Raw genomic sequence first — 23,979 nt, forward strand, 5'->3', positions numbered from 1 at the left:
AGTAAGAGTGGTATTAGTAGGGTAAGAGAAACTGACATTTTCTTCCTTTAAGAATGTTGTGTTTTGGTAGGTCTATTTGTAGAAAAAATAGAAAGATCTTGAAGATATACTAGGTAAAAGAAGTAATAGAACAATTTGTAGAATTGGATTGAACCAAAAGAAATTTCACTTATGTTTTATGTATGATTATATACATATTCATACACCCACATATTTATGTGCAAAAAAATAAGTTTACAGTATACATCAGTGATGATTTATAAAATGTGGGTGGACATAAACTTTCACTTATACTATATATATTTCTGCATTATTGAAATTTCTTATACATGCAAGTATTCATGTATTAACTATAATTTTTATTTTTTAAAAAAGACGGAAGTAATTCATTTAATATAAGCTGATGGCCTCGGTACAGCTTCTGACAACATATAAGTAAGACTCAACAAATCAGAACTCTCATGTATTCAGAAATTTTTTCTCACTCAACCTTTTGTAAAAGATAAAAACAATGAGGTATACTAATAAAATTAGTCAGAAAACTACTTTTCAACACATGCTCTAAATGTGCTTTTCACATTATAGTATTTTATAATTATCAGGTGATTATCTTAGGACTTTTGAAAAATTAGTTATGTAACCATTAAATAGAGAGCTGGTTAAAACAAGATATATCCCTATAGTTAGAATACTATGAAATTATTAAAAGGAATGAGGTGGTTTTTACATTTAATGATATGAAAGATATCCAAATTGTATTGTTAAGGCAAAAAAGTAGGTTGGGGGAAAAGTTAACCAAAAGTTTAAAATAACTAAGTCATTCCTTCATCAAAACATTCCAGTCTTTTAAGGCTTACGTTATAGTAATATCTAAAAAATAGATCATCAGAAAAAGACCATTTCAAATTTTAATTTGTATCAGTAGATTAAGCATGAAAATCTTTTAATCATAGTCCTATCTCTTCTAAAATTCTCTTAACTCCATTACTATTCTTATAAACAGAGATAGCATGATGAACTCAATCACTGGGTTTATAAGTGATCAAAGAGACAGCCATAAACATAGAAAAGAGACTTAAAAAAATAGGACAGCCCACATGATGTCAGTAAGTAAGAAGGCAGACATCTTAAAAATATATGAAGGCTCTAGGTATAGGTTATCCACTTAAAATATTTTAGAAAAATTTTAATACCATGAGGAAAATATTTACATATAATATTAAGTAGAAAAAAAAGAGAATTATTCAACAATATATAGAGTAAGATCCTACTTTTATAATTACAATAATTATTATTATGGGAATCTATTAATAAAGATTATCATTTTATAATCTATGAATAAAAAATGGCTGTAAGAAAATAAATGAGTATAGTATGTTAACAGGATTTATCTCTGGTTAGTAGGCTTAGCAGTGGTTTTATCATCTCTTTTCTGGCTTTCCAAATTTTCTACCAGATAATTTTATGTTTGTAATTATAACCAAGAAAAAAGGAATTTTAATTGATAAGCAAAATACCAGGCTTCTACTCTTTTGCGAATTTAGCAAACAGAATATAGCATTTGCAATTCAATCAAAAATATTAATTCTTAAGGTTGTAGAATGCTTAATCTAAAATGTAAATAACATAGAAAAATTAGTTGAGCATTTAGTGTTCCTCTTGAATTTATAACATACAAGTCAAACACAAATACTGTGTTTTTCAAAAACAGCCTCTTTCATCATCTACCTGGAGGCATAGTTAAAAAGTGAAAGGGAAACAAACTGGAGAGAACTATAAAGGAAAGAAAAGATTATATCGAAGAATTTCCTTTTTCTTGAGCTCCTGTTTCTACATGGATGGCAATATATAGAGTAACACTTTCAGCCTCTCTCAGCTGTCTCACCCCCACCCTTACCACTCCCCAAGGAAAAGAGAGTAAATTATGTGATTGGTAAGTTTGTAAGGAAGACCTGAGTATGTGTAGCTCAGCCTCTTTTCCCCTTTGGGATCAGCCCATTGAACAGAACATATGCTCTTTGTCAGCTCTCAGCCATACAATAAGCAGAATGATAAAAGCTATGCTTCTATAGAGAAGTCTGTGGTTATTGAGCATCACCAAGAACCAGTGAGTGAGCCTGCTTAATTGATGTTCGAATCACAAATCTGATTGTTGCTACACATTTAAGCCATTATCGCCAATATCTCTATTCATAATAAAATGACATTTTGATCTCTATCTGCCTGGCTTCTTGGTTCTGAACTCAAGCAGGGAAAAAAGTGTATTATTTGATAACCCTCCCCTCCCATACACACACACTAACAGGTGGTAGAGAGAAGAACCAGTACCTCCTTAGAGCTCTGATTTAACCACCTAAGAAATGTTCTTTCCAAGTGAGAAGTTTGCTTCAAAACAAATTTAAATTATTTTTATTAAATCTAGTTCACTTCTTCACTCTATAAACTATACCTCCTGGTCTTATAACCCTAATCCCATCATGGGTATATATCATGAACTAGGCTCCAAATTGCTGTGTTTCTGACTATAATTGGTCAGTTGAAAGATATCACTCACTAGAGTTAGTAACCTACCTTTAGCCCATCATCCACATCCTTCACATAACCTTTTTCATATAGTTCCTGGGGAACATTTAAGATACGTTTTGAAAAGTCATTTTCCTGCCAGTCCACACGAAGACCTGCAATAGATAACAGTGACTTAACAGCAGCTATAAGGGCTTCCGTTCTTGGCAATTTTTTCCTATATCTTCTTTAAAATGCTCTCATATTTATCCAAAATTGAGGATAGATGGGAGAAAGAAAGACGCCATAAAACCTTGATCAGTCCTTGGGGTTAACGGTATTCATCTATAGCAGAACCCAGTGGCAACTTGGGTTTCCAGTGTAAGTAGGACCTTATACTGGAAAAATCCAGGAGCACAAACAGGCAGCAACTTATAAAAATACAAGGGCATACAAGACAAAAAAAAAAGCATGTCAGGCTTCTCATAGCAACTTGGCAGGCAAATACCTTCAATTTGTGTGTTCAGGCCTGCTCCAGGGCCAGAGGTCTGGGAAATTATTCAATCTTTATGAGCCCTTGGAAATGGAAATGGCGGTTTTATTGGTCTCAGAAGAGTCATGATTCCATGCTCTCTGAATGTCCCTGTACTCAGCCACAAGGGGAATGCTATAGCCTCTCCATTCAAACAAAAGCAAATTCAACCTTTTATTTTAAACTGTTTGACCCAGCAGGTCTGGAGAGGATACTGCAATCCCCCTGGAGAGCTAGCCTAACAAGAGTTCAAATCTGTTCAGCCTTAAGACAATGGTCATTCCCACTTAGGAAAGGTTTCAGTGTCTGTCTGCTCCCTGTGCTCAAGTACTAAAAAAATGGAAGTTTGTATTGTTATCAGCTATAATAATTCACACAGTACTTTTTGAGGGATCTGTCAAGAATAAATCACTTTTAGAAAAATTTTATCCTTTTGCATGCATGCCTGAAAGAAAGGTTGACTATTGCCCTCATTTTGAACATCAAATGCAAATGAGAGGTTGAATTATGTACGGTAGGTATTACACAGGCAAAACCAACAGTCAATACATTGTAGGCTGACATCAAAAAAACGGTAGCAAACATTTCAGTAGGTGGGTTTTAGGTTTTCTTAGTGATCTAGGTCACTTCTCAGGCAGGTTCAAGGGCCTAATTCTGCCTAGGAAGTTCATCTCTGAGAGAGGTTTTAGGCTAATCAGAGTAGATCCAAATCCATTGAAACATATGAATTTTCCCAGAGTTTCTCCAAATTAAGTCCCAAGATCACTTAAATCACAATTTAGCATCTGCGTACCTGATACAAAATGTATATTCCTAAGACATAAAATCTCAGCTGTATTTAATTAAGCCTGAAGATAAAAGATACCATTAACTGACCTGGATTCTATTTCTTTTGAAGTATCCCAATACTTTAAACAAACTTAAGCCCCAAGCCACAGTCCCAAATAGCCTCCTGAACTTTTCTGCACTTCAAGGTACAAACAAGAAATAGCTTCTTACCACTGCCACTCCAGGGAAGAGTTGGGATACCCGCAGTTTGAGCCACTATGGAAGACGCAATCTTATCCCCCAAAGCCCACATGGCCTGGCTTGGTGGGCCTAAAAACAAAACAAGAAAAGAATCCTGACTGGAACATCTTGGCCTCATTTCTTTCACATATATTTAGTCTTCTATATAATTACTTTTATATAGTCTTGTCCTCTACCACATCACATATGCAAATCATAAACTTGATTATGGGGACGACTATGTTTTGATTCACCTTTGTACCCTTTATAGAACCTAACGTAGTAAGCTTTTAGTACACGGTGAGAGTTCAATATATATATAAATATATGCGGAAATAGATTCCTGACAAATCTAATTTTATCATCCTTCATGATTCAACTTTACCAGATGAGAAATATCTTCTTCTTCTTTTTTTTAAACAATATCTTAAAATAAGGACTATAAAGTTTTGGGGTTCAAGTATGAAATATTATACCCTCTTTGATCTTAGGGGAACCAAAAAGGAAGATTTGACTTCAATAGAATTTACAAAGTATAATCATCATAGAAGAGACAGAAACACTTTGAACCATATAACCTTTATTTCTCTCTCTGCTATAGGAGAGCAGAAAAAATCAGAAAACAGAGCTCTCACTAATAGGAATATAACCTAGATGTTTAAATGTAAAGGTGCTGACCCATATTTAAGGGCACACTCCTAGGGTATCCTAAGTATTCAATTATCTTTGCTATATAAAAATAGGTCCTTTCTCCATATGTTTTCTTAAGGTTAATGGCAAAGTTTTTAAAAGGCAGTGTTTTGGAAATCAGAGCTTTCTCCATATTTCCTGGAAAAGAATCTAGGGTCAGAAAACATAATCAAGATGCAGAGACATAAGCAGATGTAAGAAATGAGGAAGGGGAAAAAAATAAATGAAGAGGGTTACTCTGAGAGTTGCTGATTAATTTAAAAAAAAAGAGAGAGACTGTTAAACTGAAGAAAAGCAGAAGATAGAGTAGAATATGGGCAAAATTGACAAAGAGAAACAAGAAGACTAGAACAGTATATCAGAAAGGCTTACCCATGAAGGCGATACCATTTTTCAAAAGAAGTTCTGGGAGCTTGGGATTTTCAGAAGCATGACCCCAGCCAGCCCACACTGCCTATCAGGAAACACAATATGGTTCATTCTTAAAATTCATATTAAAAAACAATACACGATTAACTGTATCATTCTCTACCAAGACTGGCCCTACTCCATGAGGTACAATAGCTCCACAGCAGCCAAATACTTACGAATCTTGAGCTTTTTCCTCTTTGGGCTTAAAGACACTTACCCGAAACTTCTTAACACAAGTGATAGGGAAGAAATGACTTACTTCTATACCACCATATTCTGGGCTAAGAATATTCCATTGCAAAGAGGCAACTTTCACTTATTTGGGATAGTTTGAAAGTGAAATGGACTGAATAAATAATCTCTGAAAAACCCTTACAAATTTCCTGTTTGTATTGCTTAATTTTGACTAATTGTATTTTTTCTATTTTTCCTTTCTCTGTCTGTTATATTGCATATAAAGGCATTTATCAATTTTCAACAAAGATGCTTTCTATAAAATTAAAAGTTCTCTGGATATCCCATTGTGCGTAACTGTAAAATGGCTAAATTATTTTTTCCTGTGACAACTTGGAAATTTTATTTGTGTTTATTAAAACAGTAAAGCATTTAAAACCATAACATGCAACAGTTTTCATTGGCAAGTGTAATTAGTTCATATATGAAATATAGTGCTGAATTTGAATAATGTCTTTAAAGTGGAAATTGTTCTTTTTTTTCCTTAAAAATTTTTTTAAAATTTTCAATTACAGTTGACATACAATATTATATTGGTTTCAGGTTTATCATCATGATTAAACATTTATATCTTACAAAGTGACCACCTTGATAAGTCTAGTACCCCTCTAACACCATACATAGATAGCTATTACAGTATTGTTGGCTATGTTCTCTGTGCTGTACTTTACATTATCATGACTGTTTTTAAAATTGGCAATTTGTACATTTTAATCTCTTCCTTTTTCACCTAGCCCCTAAACCCCCTCCCATCTGGCAACCATCAAAATGTTCTCTGTATCTCTGAGTTTGTTTCTGCTTTATTTTGTTTTTTAGATTCCACATATAAGTGAAATCATATGATATTTGTCTTTCTCTCTCTGACTTATTTTACTTAGCATAATACCCTCTAGGTCCATCCATTTTGCCACGAATGATAAGATTTCATTTTTTTATGGCCAAGTAATATTACACTGTATATATGTACCACCACTTCTTTATCCAATTATCTATTGATGGACACATAAGTTGCTTTCATATCTTCGCTATTGTAAATAATGCTGCAATGAACATATAAATTTGGTTTTAAAGGACACATTGACATTTCTTACTTGGACTGGGATCCTTTTAGCAATATCAAGAATTAATTCCACATTTGCATAGTTGTTGTTGTTTGGTCCTCCTGGTACTGGCACGTAGTGATCTGCCATTTTAATGTACTCTGAAAATACAAACAAATTAATAGGGAACACATATGTTGTTTTCTGAAATAGAACAGCAGAGCAAAACTATGTAGAGGACAAGTACCATTATGAGAAACCACAAGACAAACTGCATTATGGGGTAATTTCCAGGACCATTTATTTGAAGGCTCTGACTTTATTAAGTACAGACACTAATATCCAATAATCTCATATTTAGGAAGCTCTAATACTATAACAGCAGTTCTCGAACATTTCACTAGGTGACTTTTCTAAAGGGTCTTTATGATCCCCATATCAAAAATAATGTGTCTGTCACTAGAGGTCCATGTATAATTATTCTATTCTGGGAAAAAAGTTCTGTCTCTGACATCCTTTATCTTTAACTTGCACTGTACTCTGAGAAAGCCTTTTTCCTAGTGTTCAGCTGGGACAGGATGAGGACAGAGGGTAAAGTCTGGAGGATATGTAGACTGGCTAAACAGGAAAGGTTAGATATGGGAGTATGCTAGGTGTTTGAAAAGGGTTTATCTAGATTGTTGGAGATAAGAGATATTTGAAAGACTTTACAAAGATACTTTCTTTCCTTCTTTTTTTTTCTTAGTATTCCCATTCAAATTTGTCACCTGATGTTTTTCTCTTCCTATTCTGAGAACAACTGTAGTAGAGCATCTACATTGTGCAGAAACTGTATTAATAAATACTTTTTATACATATATATAATTTCATTTAACACTCAATAGTCCTACATATGATAGGTATTATTAGTACCCGGTTTATAGGAAATAATGGCTTAGAACACCTAAATAACTTGCTCAAGGTCCATCTCCACCATATTAACATTTCTTATATCTTATTCTTAACTTTTAAAGGCTTTAAGTCCTTCTATAAGAAAATTCTATTCAGTGTAAGATACAAGGCCCTATAGTTGGCTCAAAATAAAAATAGGTTTATTGTTCTCTTTGTTAATGAGAGGCAAAGCATGCTAATTATAAAAAAAAATTAGATAATATAACAGGATGTAATACTACTATTTTTTAAAAGTCAAAATCATCCATTTTCTACCACTTGGAGATAACCAGTTCATGCTTTGATATACTAGAAACCATAAATTGTTAAGCAATTTAATGATATATTGTGGATATCATCTCATATTATGACACAGATATATATTTTATAAATTTATATATAATACAATTGTTTATATGCTTATTATTAATATATCAATGTTAATGGTTGTCTGATGTTTCTACAGTCCATAATTGGTTTAACCACTAACTTATTGATAAACATATAGGTTATTAATAATTTGGAAAATATTATAATAAAATGATGACTATCCTTATGCTACTGTCCAATTATATCCTCAAAATATGTTCCTAGAAATAAAACTATTGGGTTAAAGGGTATGCACACTTTCAAAGATTGAACCACTTCAGACTCTAACTAGCAATATGGGTGCCAAACTGCCTACACTCTCGTTTGTATTAGGTATCACCAATCTTTTAAGTTTTGCCAGTCCTATAAGTGAAAAAGAAATCCAAATTTACTATTGATTTAGTTTGCATCTCTGATTAACACTGATATTAAATCTCTTTTCGTATGTTTATTATTACTCTTTAATTCTTTTGTGGACTATCTATTCACGTTCTGTTCATTTTCCATTGAAGGTTGCCTTTTTCTCATATTAAAGTAGAAATTCTTTGCTGTTAATGTTTTTCTAGGTTGTTTGTCTTTAAATTTTTCGCTTTTTTATTTGCTAAATAGAAATTTTCATCTTCATATAGTCAAATCTAACTTTTCTGTAGTTTAGTGGCCCTAGATGCAGAAAAAAGTTACTTTAATTGCTGACCTATAACACACACACACACACACACACACACACACACAGAGTCTGCAAAGGTATTGCTGTTGCCAACCACCAAACAGTTCAGAGTTTGATATTGTTACTATTCTCACCATCTCTTAATCTGTCAGTTTTGCCTGTTCCCTTCCAATCTCAGAGTATGAAGCCCTCTCTTTATGTTAATAACCAACTCTTCTAACGCTCCTTTTCCATAATCTTTTAAATTTTAAAAACATTTAGCATTTTAAACTGGATTATAGTCATGATTGCACAATGGTATGAATTTACTAAAACTCATAGAACTGTATACTTTTAAAAGGGTAACTTTATGGTACATAAATTTTACTCAATAAAGCTATTAAAATAATTAATACAAAGTTTAGAAAAAATGAAAAAGGAAAAATCATCCAAAATACTAATTCCTTAATTCAATACCACTGGTATTGTAATCCTTTTGAGTTTTTTTTTTTTTTTCAATTACATTTGATATTCAATATTATATTAGTTTCAGGTGTACAGCATAGTGGTTAGACATTCATAAATTTATGAAGTGACCCGCCTGATAAGTCTAGTACCCACCTGGCACCATACACAGTTATTACAATATTATTGACTATATTCACTATGCTGTACTTTACATCCCCAAGACTATTTTGTAACTACCAATTTGTACTTCTTAATCCTTGCACCTTTGTCAACCAGTCCCCAAATCCCTCTCCCATCTGGCAACTATCAGTTTGTTTTCTGTATCTTTGAGTCTGTTTTGTTTGTTCATTTATTTTCTTCTTTAGGTTCCATATACAAGTAAAATCGTATAGTATTTGTCATTCTCTGTCTGACTTATTTCACTTAGAATAACACCTTCTAGGTTAATCCATGTTGTCACAAATGGTTAGATTTCATTCTTTATGGCAGAGTAATATTTCATTGTACATAAAACTACTAAAATAATATAATACAAAGTTTAGAAAAAATGAAAAAGGAAAAATCCTTATCCAGTTGTCTGTTAATGGGCACTTAGGTTGCTTCCACATTTTGGCTATTGAAAATAACGCTGCAATGAACATAGGGTGTATATATGTATCTTTTCAAATTAGTGTTTTGGATTTCTTCGGATAAATACCTAAAAGCGAGAATTACTTGGTTGTAAGGTAGTTCAATTTTTTATTTTCTGAGGAACCTCCATACGGTTTTCCATAGTGAGCACACCAATTTGCAATCTCACCAATAGTGCATGAGGGTTCTCTTTTCTCAATATCCTCACCAACATTTGTTTGTTGATTTATTGATGATAGCTATTCTGATAGGGGTTAGGTGATATCTCCTTGTGGTTTTAATTTGCATTTCTCTGATGATTACTGATGTTGAGCAACTTTTCATATGATATGTCTATTGGCCATGCCCTCTTGTCTATACATGTCCTCTGTCCTTGTTTGCTTGTTTTGGTGTTGAGTTGTATCAGTTTTCTTTATAAAATTTGGAAAGTAACCCCTTATCAGATGTATCATTGGTAAATATCTTCTCCCATTCAGTAGGATGTCTTTTCATTTTGTTGGTTTCCTTTGCTGTACAAAAATTGTTTAGTTTGATGTACTCCCACTTGTTTATTTTTAATTGTTTCCCTTGCTCAAGGAGGTGTATCAGAAAAAAATATTACGTCCTTGAGCATTCTTATAAACAGTGTTTAGAAATCTCTATCTATCTGGTAGACTCCTTGCCTCCATTTTCTTCAGTCCTTTTCCGGTGTCTTTTCCTGTTCTTTCATTTGGGACATGCTTCTTTTTCTCCTCATTTTGGCTCTCTTTTTCTATGTATTAGGTATATCTGCTACATCTCTCAGTCTTGGCAAGGTGGCCTTATGTAGTAGGTGTCCTGTGAGGCCCAGTAACACAGTCTCTCTGATCATTTGAGCTGGGTGCTCCAAGAGTGTCCCTTGTTTGGGCTATGTGTGTTCTCCTGTTGTAGCTGAGCCTTAACTGCTGTTGGCATGTCAGTAGGTGGGACCGATCCTCAGGCTGACTGACTGTGAGGACTGGTCATGACCACAGAGGATGAGCTACTGTGCAGGGCTGACCCCATGGAGCAAGATTCGCCCCAGAGGGCCTGGTGCTTGCTGAGACAACCTTTTGGGTGTGTAGCTCGTGGGGCTAATCAGGTGGTGCTCTGCTGTGGTCTCAAGCCAGCCACTGGGTGTGTTGGTTTGGGGGCCTCTTGAGAGGAATACTGGTGTAGACCAAGATCAGCCACTGCCTGTGACCTGCCCAGGGCGACCTGGTAAGAGCTACAAAGCAACCCGTGGTTGGTAGCTGTCTGTGCTGGACCCAGAGTCAAGTGGGAGAGGCCAAGCTGCTAATCAAGGCCAGCTGCCACTAGTATCTGCCGTGAGGCAGCTAAGCAAAAGGCATAGGGCACCCTGAGGGCTGTCACTGCCTGCCAGTACTTGAGTAGTACGCAAGTTGAGTAAAGCGGGGGTCTCAGGAAGCCACCAGGATGGGGCAAGTGGTATTTACCAGGTTAATGCAGATTCAGATTTAGTACCAGTGCTGAGCCTGGGGTTGCTCAGCAAAAGAGATAATAAATGTCTATTGTTTTAAGCTGCTACATTTGTGGTAATATTGTTACAAGTAATATATAAATAATATAGCAATTTATCAGAATGTATTCTCAGACCAATAAATGTTATTCCACAAATATTTTTTAATGGCTGCATGGTATTTTATAGACTTTGTGTAGTACATTTTACTTAACTAATCCACTAATGTTGGACACTTGAGTTACTCCTAGTATCTCATTATATTAACAACAAATATCCTTGTATGAATATCTTTGCCCCATTCCTGATTTTTGTTCCTCAGAATACCAAAAAACAGAATTTCTTAGTTAACAGATATGCATATTTTGTCCATTTGTGCTCTTGATCCCATCCCTTTCCATCTCCTCTAGGTCCCTTTCCCCCTTTTGGCTCCTCTCTCTCAGACTGTAAACATTTTCAAGTCTCTTTTATTCCGAAAAATTCAAATCTTTCCTTGACAGTGATTTCTCTTTAGTTACTGCCTTTCTTCTTCTCTTCTCAACCAAGTTCTAAAAAAAACTTGTCCACATTTGCTATCTCCATGTCATTTCCCATTCATTCCTTAAAATCCTATATTAGTCTGAATACTCATATTGTGCCTTTTAAACTATTCTTGCAAAGGTTACCAATGATTTCTTAATTGCTAAACAGTTTCCTACTTCTGTTTTATTAAATGGTGACACATTTGACCCTTCCTTATTGAAATTTTCTTTTCTCTTGTGCTTCTTCTCAGTATTGTTCATGGGCCTATCTTCCTGAATCTATCCCTAAATTCTAGTCTTCTATAAAATTTCATCCTTAGCATTTTCTATCTGTTCTTTCAGGGATAGTGTCAACTACTACACATTTGCTGATAATGTACATTCTTAATCTCCAGCTTTTTTATTTCTAAATTCTGGAAGAAAATATCCAATTTTTTGTAGAATTTATAGGCTCTGCTTATATCAGTATTCCAAATCTAATCTGTCCCCTCAAAACCTTGTTCTTCTTGCTATATTATCTATTATTTTGCCCTAATTGATGATACTAGTGTCTACCTAATCAACCAAATCAGAAACCCAATAGTAATTATTAACTCTTGGCTCAATCACCCAATTTTCCTCTTAAATTTCTCTAAACCAACCCCTTCTTCTCTATGTTCAGTCTCCTCATATCCTCTAGTATTGCCTTCCACAAATGGATCTTCCAAGATGCTACCTGAATCATCCATCTTATTACTCATGTTTTTAAAAATGTATCTACCATTTAGAGATACATGCTGAAATATTTACAAATAATATAATATCTAGGATTTACTTCAGAAATTGTGTATGAGTGAGGGAGGAGATAAAAGTACAGATGAAAAAAAACTAGCCATGCATTGATAATTGTTGATGCTGGATGACAGGAAGATGGAAAAAAGTGCCAGTTAAAACTTACTCCTTTCTAACTTCATTTCTTGAAGTCTATGTTCTTGAGAATGAAAAACAAGGCCCTCTTTGACAAATACTGGATCATATTTTTTACTTTAACAAGCCACCTATAATTTCCAGAAAACTACTGTGTCACATCTTCAAACATTTGCATATACTGGTCTTTCTGCCTGGAACACTTTTGTCTTCCCTCTAATTGCTTCACTAATTCTTACTCACTCTTGGCTAGGCATATATAACATCTTCACAAAGCTTTCTCTTAACCCTGTACCCAAGAGCAGGGGGCAGAGTTATGATGTCTCATCTCTGTGTTCTCGTAGTACCTTGTGCATATTTCTATTATCGCACTGACCTCATTGTATTGAAATTATTTGTTTCCTAGAGCAAGATCACACCTTTTTCAACTGTAGGCCTCCATGTTCATTGAGTGAATGAATAAATGAACTAATAGGAGCACCATGAAGAAACAGACAAAGAAAAATTAATCATGCAAGCAATAAAGTAATAAAAGTAAACATTTAGTAAGGCAATTTCATCTTTACAACTACCCAGTGAACTAGACATTATGATCTTCCTTTTACATATATGAAAATTGTGGCTAAGGGTTGTTAAAAGGTCAATATAAATGATTTCACATCGTAACATCTACTTTGCAATAAATTGGTGCCTTCTCCATTTCTAAATAACATAATAACCCTTATTCCTTACAAATAATCTTTACATCATTGTCTCAATATAGAGAGAACATATACAGACCAAAATAGGTTTTAAAAGATAGTTCTTTAAAGAACTAATGTTATCTGTGGGCATTCTATCTTTGAGATTATACTTTAGTCATAAAAAATATGGAGAGGAAAGACTGGCCACAGCAGTCTTTATCTACAACTCAGATGCAGGACCATCTGAGTAGAGAGAACATACAGAAGAGCTGCAGAGTGAAACTCACCTGGCCCCTAAGAGGCCTCTCCTTCAGGAAGAAAGGAAAAAAAGAATCTTAAACCTAAGATGCTCTAAACTTCAATGTAACTCACAGGAAAATAGTATTTCCTTCCAAATCTTTCCACTTATACATGCTAAAGTATGGGGTTTAGCAAATACTTGACATTGAAAAGGCATACACTTGAAAACCCAAACCAACACTTTGGTTAAATTTCTACCATTTTTACTTAGACAGGAGTCTGTGCTGAGGTTAAATACAGCACAATTACTTGTATATGCCTATTATTGACATTTTTTAAAAGAGATATTCTTTTAAAAGGTTTCATTGGAAATTCTTGAGTTTGGGAATCCCCGTAAATTACCATTCTCCTACTTAAAGGCTGTGCTATTCAATGTTTTATTCTCAAGAGTAATGCTAATAACTCACCTGCATTGGCTTTAAGGTCTTCAGGTGTGACCATGACAACAAATCGGATTGCACGCTCATTTCGAAACATCTCATAAGACCACCGACGGATAGATCGCATGCATTTCACTGCTGCAATGCCATTGTTGGCAATAAGAACCTGGAGGAGTGGGGGCATGAGGATTGGAGAGAAAAGTAGACAAAGCAAGCAATGATGGAGGAAAAGAGATGAGACAATTTTTGTAGATCTTTCTCTGAAAAGCCAGATTTTCAATAAGAATTTATATTGCTGGTCTAGGCAGTTAGGAACCAGCTCCCATGTGAGCAAGAGATATTTTTTAAATGGTAGCTAAGGAAATACTTTAATAAGTGCCAGTTAAAACTCCTTTCTAACTTCATTTCTTGAAGGAAAAAAACCACAGTTACTCAAATCTTGTGAGTTTGTGAATTATTCTACCATACCAATTACTAGAGAACAGAAGAAGATGAACTTCAGAGCGATGATATATTATCAAATGAGGAATGGAGGAAGATCAAAAGTGCAGTTTCATGCAGTATTCTCTGCTATAGTAAAACAAGGCACAGAACCCTGAATTTGTATAGGAACCCTGGCACCAACTACCACCTCTCTCCAAAATGCTGAATCTCAAATGCCTTAGAATTGTAGAGGCTGCCTCAGAACAAATGGTCATAAGAAAGAAAAAGAGTAGAAGAATCAACGGTCCTGAGACTTCTCTATAAACAAACCTTTCATCTCCTTAACTGTCTTGTAATCATGGCCCCCAGGATAACATAGAATAGTTGGAAGACTAACAGAAAGACATCGCTGAAGCAATACTTTTAGGAATGGGAATATAGGTTCCCACCCTTTAATCTTTTAATTACTGCAAACTATTTCAACCAAGTCATCCTCTCAGCTCTGTCATGGGTTAGACAAAAGTGACACCTAACTATTCATGTGGTATATTCCCTCTAAACATCTCAAATACTTAGCAGAAGCTAGTAGGTCAGTGTATCAAACTGTTTAAGCTTTCCCTCCTAAAATTCTCTATACCCCCAGCTCTAAATCCAGTGCTATGACATACTACCTCCTGACCACCACTCCACAAGCTAATCAGTTTCTCATACCCTCCCAAATCAGTGTGGGCTAACCTTGTAAAACCCACAAGATCTTTTAAAAAGAACATTATGAGTATCGCTTCAACTTCTTAATTAGCTGTGACTAAATTATCAGTGCTTAATACATATTACAGGAAATAGTTAAATTATTTGATAGGATGCTAGGGAGTCAGAAAGGATAATTTTCATAAAGTTGCAAGCTCTCTGAACATCTAAGTATCAGTTTTGAGCAAATGTAGACAACAAACCAAGGCATTATATCTCATGTACTTTGGAAAAAACTTATTAAAGTTATAACTTACCTTCTCAATCACTTTATTCCCCCCAAAACGAGTAACGAATTCTGCTGGAGAAGCTACAGTGAAATCTCGCTGTGAGTCTATTTTCTTTCGGTCTCGACCTTGCTTTACTAGGTGCAAGCCAGACATGCTGGGCCTATAAAAATAGAGAAACCATGAAAGTCTATCAGTAGAATTTCTTCACACCATCTATCTCCCCTGGAGACCTGCTTTTTACTGCCATCCTTATAACAGCACTTCTGACTGCGCCCTTGTGAAGACTAAATACTGGCAGACCACAAATTTTTTAAACAAAAGAGAGGGGAGAAATGACCTTTCATATGAAAATTTAAGGAAAAAAGTGTTCCTGAATATTAAAAACTAATATTAAAGTTTACCAACAGGGACCAGTTTTCAGGGAGGGAGTAAAGGGATGGAGAAGATATAAACCTAGAAACAATAAAGAGCTGCCTGAGTATAAGATTAAAAAAAAAAAAAAAGGAAAAAGGCAGTCTATATTGATAAAATTAAGCTAGGAAAGGAATTCATCACAAGATTTAATCTTGAGTTTAGAAACTATGGATCTCAAAATCTTCACCTCTCACCTACATTTCTCCAGAAACTATTAGAGAATGTTGCCTTCCAAAAAAATGGAGTAAACCAAGAAAAAGGAAGACAAGGGATACAAGAAACAGAGGATCCAACACAGAAGAGAGTTCCCTGGAGTCTAGATGACTGTTCAAATTGGAAGACAGACTGCTCCACAAGGGATGCATTCTTAGAATAAACGCACATATTACCTGCTGTATTTAACCACAGAAAAACAAAATACATGCATGTTTTTCTTTATTTACATATGTTGTTTTACACATATAAAACAATAAAACAATGTTATAATGTTTGGTATATATACACATATAAATCATTTTGATTATATATGTAGATATACATATTGGTTGCTTTTTACTTATTTGACTCTCAGTGGAAATTTTGCTTGGTTTTCCCCCAAAAGGGTAGAAGTTAAGTGAAAAGGAAAGGATGACTGCTCTAAAGACTAATTTTGCCAACTCGGTATCTTCCGTTTTCTGTTTGTGCCAAAGTCCAGCTTAATTTTCATGTAATTTTTTTTCAAAAAAAGAAAAAAATCCTCAAGATTACAAAAATAAGCAAACAAAAAAGATAAGAGAGTGACCTTTTGCTTGATTTGCTATCAAGCAAATCATTCAGGGCTTTTATGCCAATCCTCTGATGGATAAGGCACAGACCTGCAAGAGGCCTGAAGGAGGCCAAGAAGGTCTGATTCATTTCTTCCTCAGCCTGAGTTCTAACAGCAGGAAGGAAGACCCCAGAGTAAGAAAGCCTGGCACCTTTAACAACTCCAATTTGGCTGCCCACTGTCACAAGACAGGAAAACTGCAGCAGAGCCATATTCTAAAAAAAAGTTTTCCACAAAACCACCTCTCACAGGGATGCTACAAACTATGAATAATTGGTATCTTCCTTCACAATCGTTAAAGAGACTTCACTCTTGAAACTAGCCAAATCCAGCAAGCAAATCTAGCACAGACTGAGTGAGATCCCTTAATGAAAATAGCAGAGAAAGATCTGCACAGGGGTTCTTGTTTGCAACGTAGCTACAATATCACACATGGGCTCAGGTATCTTTGGTTCAAATTCTGAATGTAAAATAAGGGTTGAGAAATCCAGGATTGAATATGAGAGGTTTTCTTCATTTCCTTAAAAAAAGATAGTTTTTTAGGTACAAAAAAAAATTATCAAATCTAATTTCCCATCAATTCTGGGGCTTTGCTGCAATGTCTTACTGTTTTTTAAGCATATATATTGCTCAATATGGCACTTTAAAACTTACCTTTGAAGCATGTAATATCTCATCTCCTTATTTCCCTCTGCAGAACTCTCCATACCACAATGGCAGAGGAATGGAAGTTTGTCTTCAGATTTCAGCATTGTAAACATAAGCCACAGCTCGTCCTCTTATTGCAGGTGCTTAAAACCCAGGAGGACAAGAGAGACTGTGTCTTCTGCCTAATTCTTGGCCCTGCATCAGCCACACCACAGTATTCCTGATGGCCTCAAACTACAGTCTTTTTGTCTACTTTGTCCCCAATTTCCATATTTCTCCACCTTTCCTCCTTTTTGTATTCCCTCCCTACATTTGGCTCATATATACTATTAGCTGATTTCCCAGGGGGACTGAGAGGAAAGGGAGAGAAATACAAAAGTTTGTATAACTAGAAAACAGATTGTAGCAACTCTGCATTAGCCGCAGCAAATATGTTTTAACAACAGTCACTTTCTTCTGATGGTCACTAGAGAAAAGTTCCACAGTCTCTCCCAGCTGCCAGGAGCACATGACAGGGAAGGCAAAAAAAAGACGGAGTTTACAGGGACAACTAAGCCAAGAAAATAATGGGGTCATGAAATCCAGAGGGAGAAAGACAGTACAGCCTAAGTAGGTAATTTCTGAGAACTAATCAAAACAAATAATACTGATTATCAGACGGTAAGGGGGAGGGGTGGAAAGCAGGTCAAACAGTAAAGAAAACAGTTACAAAGGACAAAACAGGGCACTAATAAGGAACTGTATAAGGTAGATGCGACGATTCTAATTTTTAGGCCAGAATAGTGATATATACAAAAAAAAACTTTTTAAAAACAAAAAAATCTAAGATCTTATTCACTAAAACTTGAGAATAAGAATAGAGTTGGTACAAATGGGACACAAAGAAGATGTCAAAATTTGAAAAGGGGCCCAGACAAATATTTTAGACACAGAGGTCTAATTCATTTTAAGCAGGAAAGGAAAATCCTGCCTAGAAAGGCTACTAGGAAACATCTATTGTTATGAAAGCAAATTTGCCACAGACATATCACTTAAATAAATGGTGGATGAATATTATACAATAACATAGTCCTGTTTTGCTTTTAATTAATTAGATGCTCATGATATTGCTGTCTTGTAATGAAAGAAAAGACTCTAACAGCTAGAATCTACCAGTCACATCAAACATCACCTATCCACCATAGAAAAATTCCCACCAAAATTCTGAATAGAAATAGTTAATAGTCTGATGCTAGTTATGCTGAGAACCTATTAATCTTCCAGAAAAACCCTCCGAAACAAAAGTACACAAAAGTCCTGGAGCACAAATAGAAGATAAATAATGAAATAGGAGATAAAATGATGAAAATAAACTTTGATCTTAGGACATTCAGGTAATCCCAGTTGAAAAGACTTAATCAGGCCACTCAAATGACCACCAGCCATAATAAAAAATGGAAGTCCTAGGTTGTTTTCTCATCTGTAGCACTTTGCACCATTCCTTTTATACTATGCCAATGTCTGATAAAGTTAGTCAAGTTTACTTTTTCTTTAAAGAACCAAGCTGACACATAGGCAGGCTCTCTTCTATCTGTCTCTTCAGAGTAACGTCTCAAAATAGAGCACCGAGGCCTTTGTTTAGAACAACTACATTGACCACAAATGTAGAAGGAGCTCAATTGTACACACGTCTAAGTGTCTCCAGATGTAGGCAGCTGCAAAAAAGAATCACTCTCTGCTTTTATTATATAAGTTGAACATTCAAAATCCAAATAAATCATTGATTATAGAATAAAGCAGGCTATTTTGCACTCAATTGTATCAGAAAAACGAGCCAAAGAGGCACATTCAGTCATCAAGTTTGTGTTTTCTTTCACCAAAGAGATCTTTCTAAAACAACTTAAACACTAAGACAGCACACCCAGATCCAAAAACAGAATTAGAATTTCTAATCTTTTATAGATGCTGCTTACAATCTTTCTGTATTAGAACACAAGAAATAAAAAGCCATATTCATTCATTCCTCCAAATTCAAAGCATCCTCATTTTCTACCATGAATAGAGTGTCAAAAATAGACACATACCTGACACAAAATCCAACTAGAAGCCCACAATGATCCCAGCATTGTAACATGCCAAGCACCAAGGATGACGTAGCAGTTTATCTGTCAGACGATGATGCATTAGCTGGCTTGATTGCAATGCAGTCTGAGTTATACTGCAGCACACTGTGAGAGACTGTTTCACACTGGGGCTCTTCCAAGCAGAGAAAGCTTGAATCAAGGATGTACCTCTTTTGAAAAATCATCTGAATACACACACACACACACGTGTGTGTGTGTATATCAAGGTTCAGAAATGAACCCTAAATTCTGTTCCACTGATGTATATGCCTATCCTTGCAGCAATTCCACATGGCCTTGATTATGGTTTTATGGTAGGTTTTGAAATCAGGGAGTATAAGTCTTCCAACTTTGTTCTCCTTTTCTAAAATTGTTTTGACTATTCTAGGTCCTTTGGGTTTCCATGTAAATTTTAGGATCAGCTTACCAAATTCTAGAAAATTCTAGAAAGAAAAAAAAGCCTGCTGATTTTGATGTGGACTGAATTTATAGATCAATTTAAGGAAAATCACCATCTTGACAATACTGAGTCTTCCCATTTCTGAATGTAGACTGTTTCTCCATTTATTTAGATCTTTAATTTCTTCCAGCAATGTTCTATAACTCTTATTGTATACAGATATTATAGCCTGTGATATTTTTCATGGGTATATAACTAGAAGTGGAATTGATGGATCATATGGTAAATGCTCAATTTTATAAAAAATTTCCAAATTATTTTCCAGAGTGGCTGTGTCATTTTACATTCCCACCAACTATGTACAAGTGATCCAATTTCTCCACATTCTTGCATACATATGGTGTTGTCACTAGTTTTTACTTCAGGCACTCTGATAAGTGTAATAATATCTCATTGTTGTTACTCTTTCTTGGCTTAACAACTTGCCTGGGCTAAATTTGCGAAATCTGAATTTGCGAATATCTCTTTCTTGGCTTAACAACTTGCCTGGGCTAAATTTGCGAAATCTGCTGTCCCCAAAGTGTGCAGCCACTACTACCTCAGTTCATTTTCTTTTTATTGCTTGTTTCTATGTTCAAACCTGCTTTCTAAGGAGTTACCTCTATGTCTGCACTTAGATGTCAACCAATGATTAAGCAGGGGTTAAACTCAAACACTTTTAGTCAGAAAAGCATTTGTACTCTGTTCATGTGTCTGTATGTGAGGTAGGGTAGCACATTCAAAGTTGAAGGACATTTTCAAGTCTGCCCTGGCTTTTACTTTTTCTTGGGCCTTCTCATCTATTCTGTGCATGCACGTAGCCTTAGCCAGCAATGTGCTTGCCCCAACCACAAACACACCTCAGTCTATTAGAGCTGTTGGCCCAACCCTCCTCTCAGTTGCCCAAGATGGTCACTTCCACTGACGATACCACAAACTATACTTGTTCTTGTATTTTGGTTTTTGGTGGACAAATGCGCTCATTTCTTTTGGGAGAGGACTTGCTTATTGATAGAGTATGTATATGTTTAACTTTAAAAGATACTGGTAAATAGTTTTCTAAAGTGGTGTGCCAAATTATATTCCCACCAGCAATGTATAAGAGTTCCATGTTCCCCACATCTTTGCTAATATTTGTATCATCAGTCTTTTAACTTTAGCCTTTTTGGTTGAGGTGGTATTTAATTCACTGTGATTTTAATTTGCAAATCCTTGATGACCAACAGTATTGAACACCTTTTTATATACTTATTTGCCATTTGAATATCTTCTTTTGTGAAGTTTAAGTCTTTTCCCCATATTTCTATTGGGTTGAAATGTCTTTATAAAATGTTGAAGTATCTTTTTCTTATTGATTTATAAGTCTCTGGTAGTTAAGATATTGTAATAGTCCCCTTTCAGCAACTGATAGAACAAGTAGGCAAAAAATAGTCAAGGATACATAAGAATAACACAATTGAAAAACTTGACTTAACTCTGACATATACAGAATTCTATAACCAACAACTGCAAAATACACATTCTTAGCAAATGTTTACAAAACTTTACCAAAGTAGACCATACACTAGGCCATAAAGTATCATTTTTGACAAAGACATTAAAATATATTCAAGTGATTTTAACACATATCCAAATGTCTTGAAATTAATAACTACACTTCTAAATGATTTATGGGTCAAAAAAAATCACAGTGGAGGTGGGCAAAATGAGTAAAGGTGGTCAAAAGACACAATCTTTCTAGTTATAAGATAAATAAGTCCTGGGGATGTAATGCACAGAATGATGACTACGGTTAACAATACTATATTGTGTATTTAAAGTTGCTAAGATAGTAGATCGTAAAAGTTCTCATCAAAAGAAAAAGATTGTAACTGTGTTATGAATATTAACTTATTGTGATAATCATTTTGCAATATAGACATATATCAAATTATTAGGTTGTACACCTAAAACTAATACAATGTTATATGTTAATTATAGCTCAGTAAAGAAATAAATCAGTGAAAATATGAAAATATTTTAAACTGAATGATGATGAAAGAAACATAAGTATCAAAGAAGGGTTTTAATAAAAATGGGAGTTATAAGAGCTTGTCTGAATGCCAACAGGAATGATTTAGTAGAAAAAGAGATATTTAAAACGTACAAAAGAAGAGGATGACAGAAAAAGGGGAGGACCTTAAGAAGTCTTTATAACAAGAAGGAAAAATGCGACTATGAGTATGGACACAAGAAAGTTTGAAATTAGGTGTTGGAAAGAAGAATTTCTGGCTTGATAGTTTCTATTTTCTCAATGAAATATGAGGCAAAATTATGAACTGAAAGAGTATCCGGAAGGAGCAGGGACTATTAGCTTAAGGGAGACTGCTGGCTTAAGAACAATGAAGAATGAAATTGTTGTGGAAAATGGAAGGCCAAACTACTAGAAGAGAAAAACAAAATAGGAGAAAAACAAGAAAAGTTTCATGGCACAGGCAGTATTTGAGAAAGACCCTAAAAAGTGATGACCTCAAAGGGTGAATGGAATTTCAATAGTCAGGGGAAAGACACACCAATAAGGAAACATGGAAACATTGTGGGGGGAGGGGAATCTTACTATCCCCCTCAGGTAACTGTTCTATTTTCTTCTTTGCCATCAATTTCTTAAGAGTAACATACTGTTGAATTCCTACTCCTTCACCATTTATTCACTTCTAATTTCTTGCCATCTACTAAAACTATTTGCTCCAAGATCCTCCTATTCACTAGCTTCAGTGTTTTTTCTCAGTCTTTTATTTCTCACATCTCTATTCAACACTATATGTCCCATCTTCTACCTTAAAATTATCTTTTCCTTGGTTTTCTTGGTTCTTCTTCTACCTCACTGATAATTTTCTGTCTCCTTTATTTTCCGCCCCCTTCCACCTAAAGATAAATATTTCCCCAAATTACATTTCCCTTTTACCTAGTCTTCCTCATCATGATCTAATCTATTTGCACAACTTTCACTTCAATGCAACAAACATTTATTAAACATATACTGTATGCCAGACATTGTTCTAAACTCTGAGAAAGTGGTTCTTAGGCAAGGTTTCATATCAGACTCATTTGAAGAGTATGAGATTGAAGATTCCTGGGCTCCATGACTAGAGACTGTATTTTAATCAGTTTGAGATAGGCTCAGGAATCCATAGTTCTTTAAAACTTCACAAATGTTTCTGTTGTACAGCCACACCTAATTATTGTTTTCTATTTTATATGTGTCTTAGTAGGACATACTTAATGATCTGACCTCTATCTCAGCAGCCTCTTCTTCTACTGTACTAGCTACCCTGTCTGGATCCCTTACGTTCCAGTAATACTCAATGACTTATAATTGCCTGAACATGCTAGATGATTCACAGTCTGGTACCTTTCCACATATTGTCAACCTCACCATCTCCACCATTCCTACTATACACACCTATTTTTGTTAACGGGTCTGTTTCCTGTTCATCCTTCAAAACCCAGTTCAAACATCTCTGAGATATTATTGGGCTCCTAACATTTCATCAAGCCCACCATAATAATGACTAGAACTGTCATAAGTATCAGAAATAATATTAAGTACTGGCACAATGTTTGGCTAGATACTAATATATTATATGAGTAATAGCGACCCAATGAAGTAGTGCTGTGAAATGATCAAGCTTATCTTTCAGAAAGATCCCAATGGCCACGTGGAGCTTATACTGAAGGTGGAAAGAGATTGGAGAAGAGCTAAAATACTATTGCCGTAATCCAGACAAGACATAAGAGCAAAAACAATGGCAATAGCATTGGAAAGAAGGGGATGATTTCAAGAAGTATTGGGGGATAGGCATCAACAAGAGTATTTGATTAGGTGTGAGGGATGGCGGAGACAGGAATCTAGCATAACACCCATATTTCTGGCTTGGGAGACCAGAGTAATGGAAGTACCATTAATTAAAGACAGTCAAGGGAGAAGGTATAGCATAAGAAGAAAAGAGGACTGAAGCCAGTATGCCTTGAAGACCAACAATTAAGGGGCATGTGAAAAAGTCAAGCCTGTTCAAGCCCCTAAGAGGGAAGGCTCAGAAAGGAAAATGGAGAGAGAATGATCATAAAACATAGAGAGTAGTTTCAATAAGGAGTGTCAAAGGCAACACGGATGCTGCCATTAGGAGGTCATTAGAGAGTTTTCTAAATACAGTTTCAAAGGAGTGGTAAATGCAGAAGCCTAACTGCAACAGATTGATAAGAGAATGGCATTACCAGCTGAACATGGCACACTGAGAAATTGTTTATTATTGTTCCCTACCAAAATCACACAAAAATAACGATAAAATAATAAAAGAGGCATAAAGACATAAGAACAAAGAGAATGGAAGGGGAGACCCCAACAGATTAGAAATGTCAAAAAATGTTTGGAAAAAAGAAAATGGATGGTTAAGAATTAACTGCT

General features: G+C 35.1%; 1 protein-coding gene across 7 annotated transcripts in view; it reads right to left on the bottom strand.

Annotated features, from left to right (window-relative positions):
* ACACA (acetyl-CoA carboxylase alpha) overlaps window positions 1–23,979 on the bottom strand; it is a 244,968-nt gene that overhangs the window by 160,274 nt on the left and 60,715 nt on the right. For all 7 annotated transcript variants that reach the window (XM_025041628.1, XM_025041629.1, XM_025041627.1 and 4 more), the window contains 6 exons: window positions 15,155–15,287; window positions 13,755–13,893; window positions 6,469–6,578; window positions 5,105–5,186; window positions 4,034–4,132; window positions 2,572–2,678 (listed from right to left, as the gene is read on the bottom strand). In XM_025041628.1, the coding sequence (XP_024897396.1) occupies window positions 2,572–2,678; window positions 4,034–4,132; window positions 5,105–5,186; window positions 6,469–6,578; window positions 13,755–13,893; window positions 15,155–15,287 (670 nt within the window). The remainder of the gene's footprint in view (window positions 1–2,571; window positions 2,679–4,033; window positions 4,133–5,104; window positions 5,187–6,468; window positions 6,579–13,754; window positions 13,894–15,154; window positions 15,288–23,979) is intronic.

The sequence above is a fragment of the Pteropus alecto genome, unplaced genomic scaffold (assembly GCF_000325575.1).
Source record: "Pteropus alecto unplaced genomic scaffold, ASM32557v1 scaffold98, whole genome shotgun sequence".
Classification (NCBI taxonomy): Eukaryota; Metazoa; Chordata; class Mammalia; order Chiroptera; family Pteropodidae; genus Pteropus; species Pteropus alecto.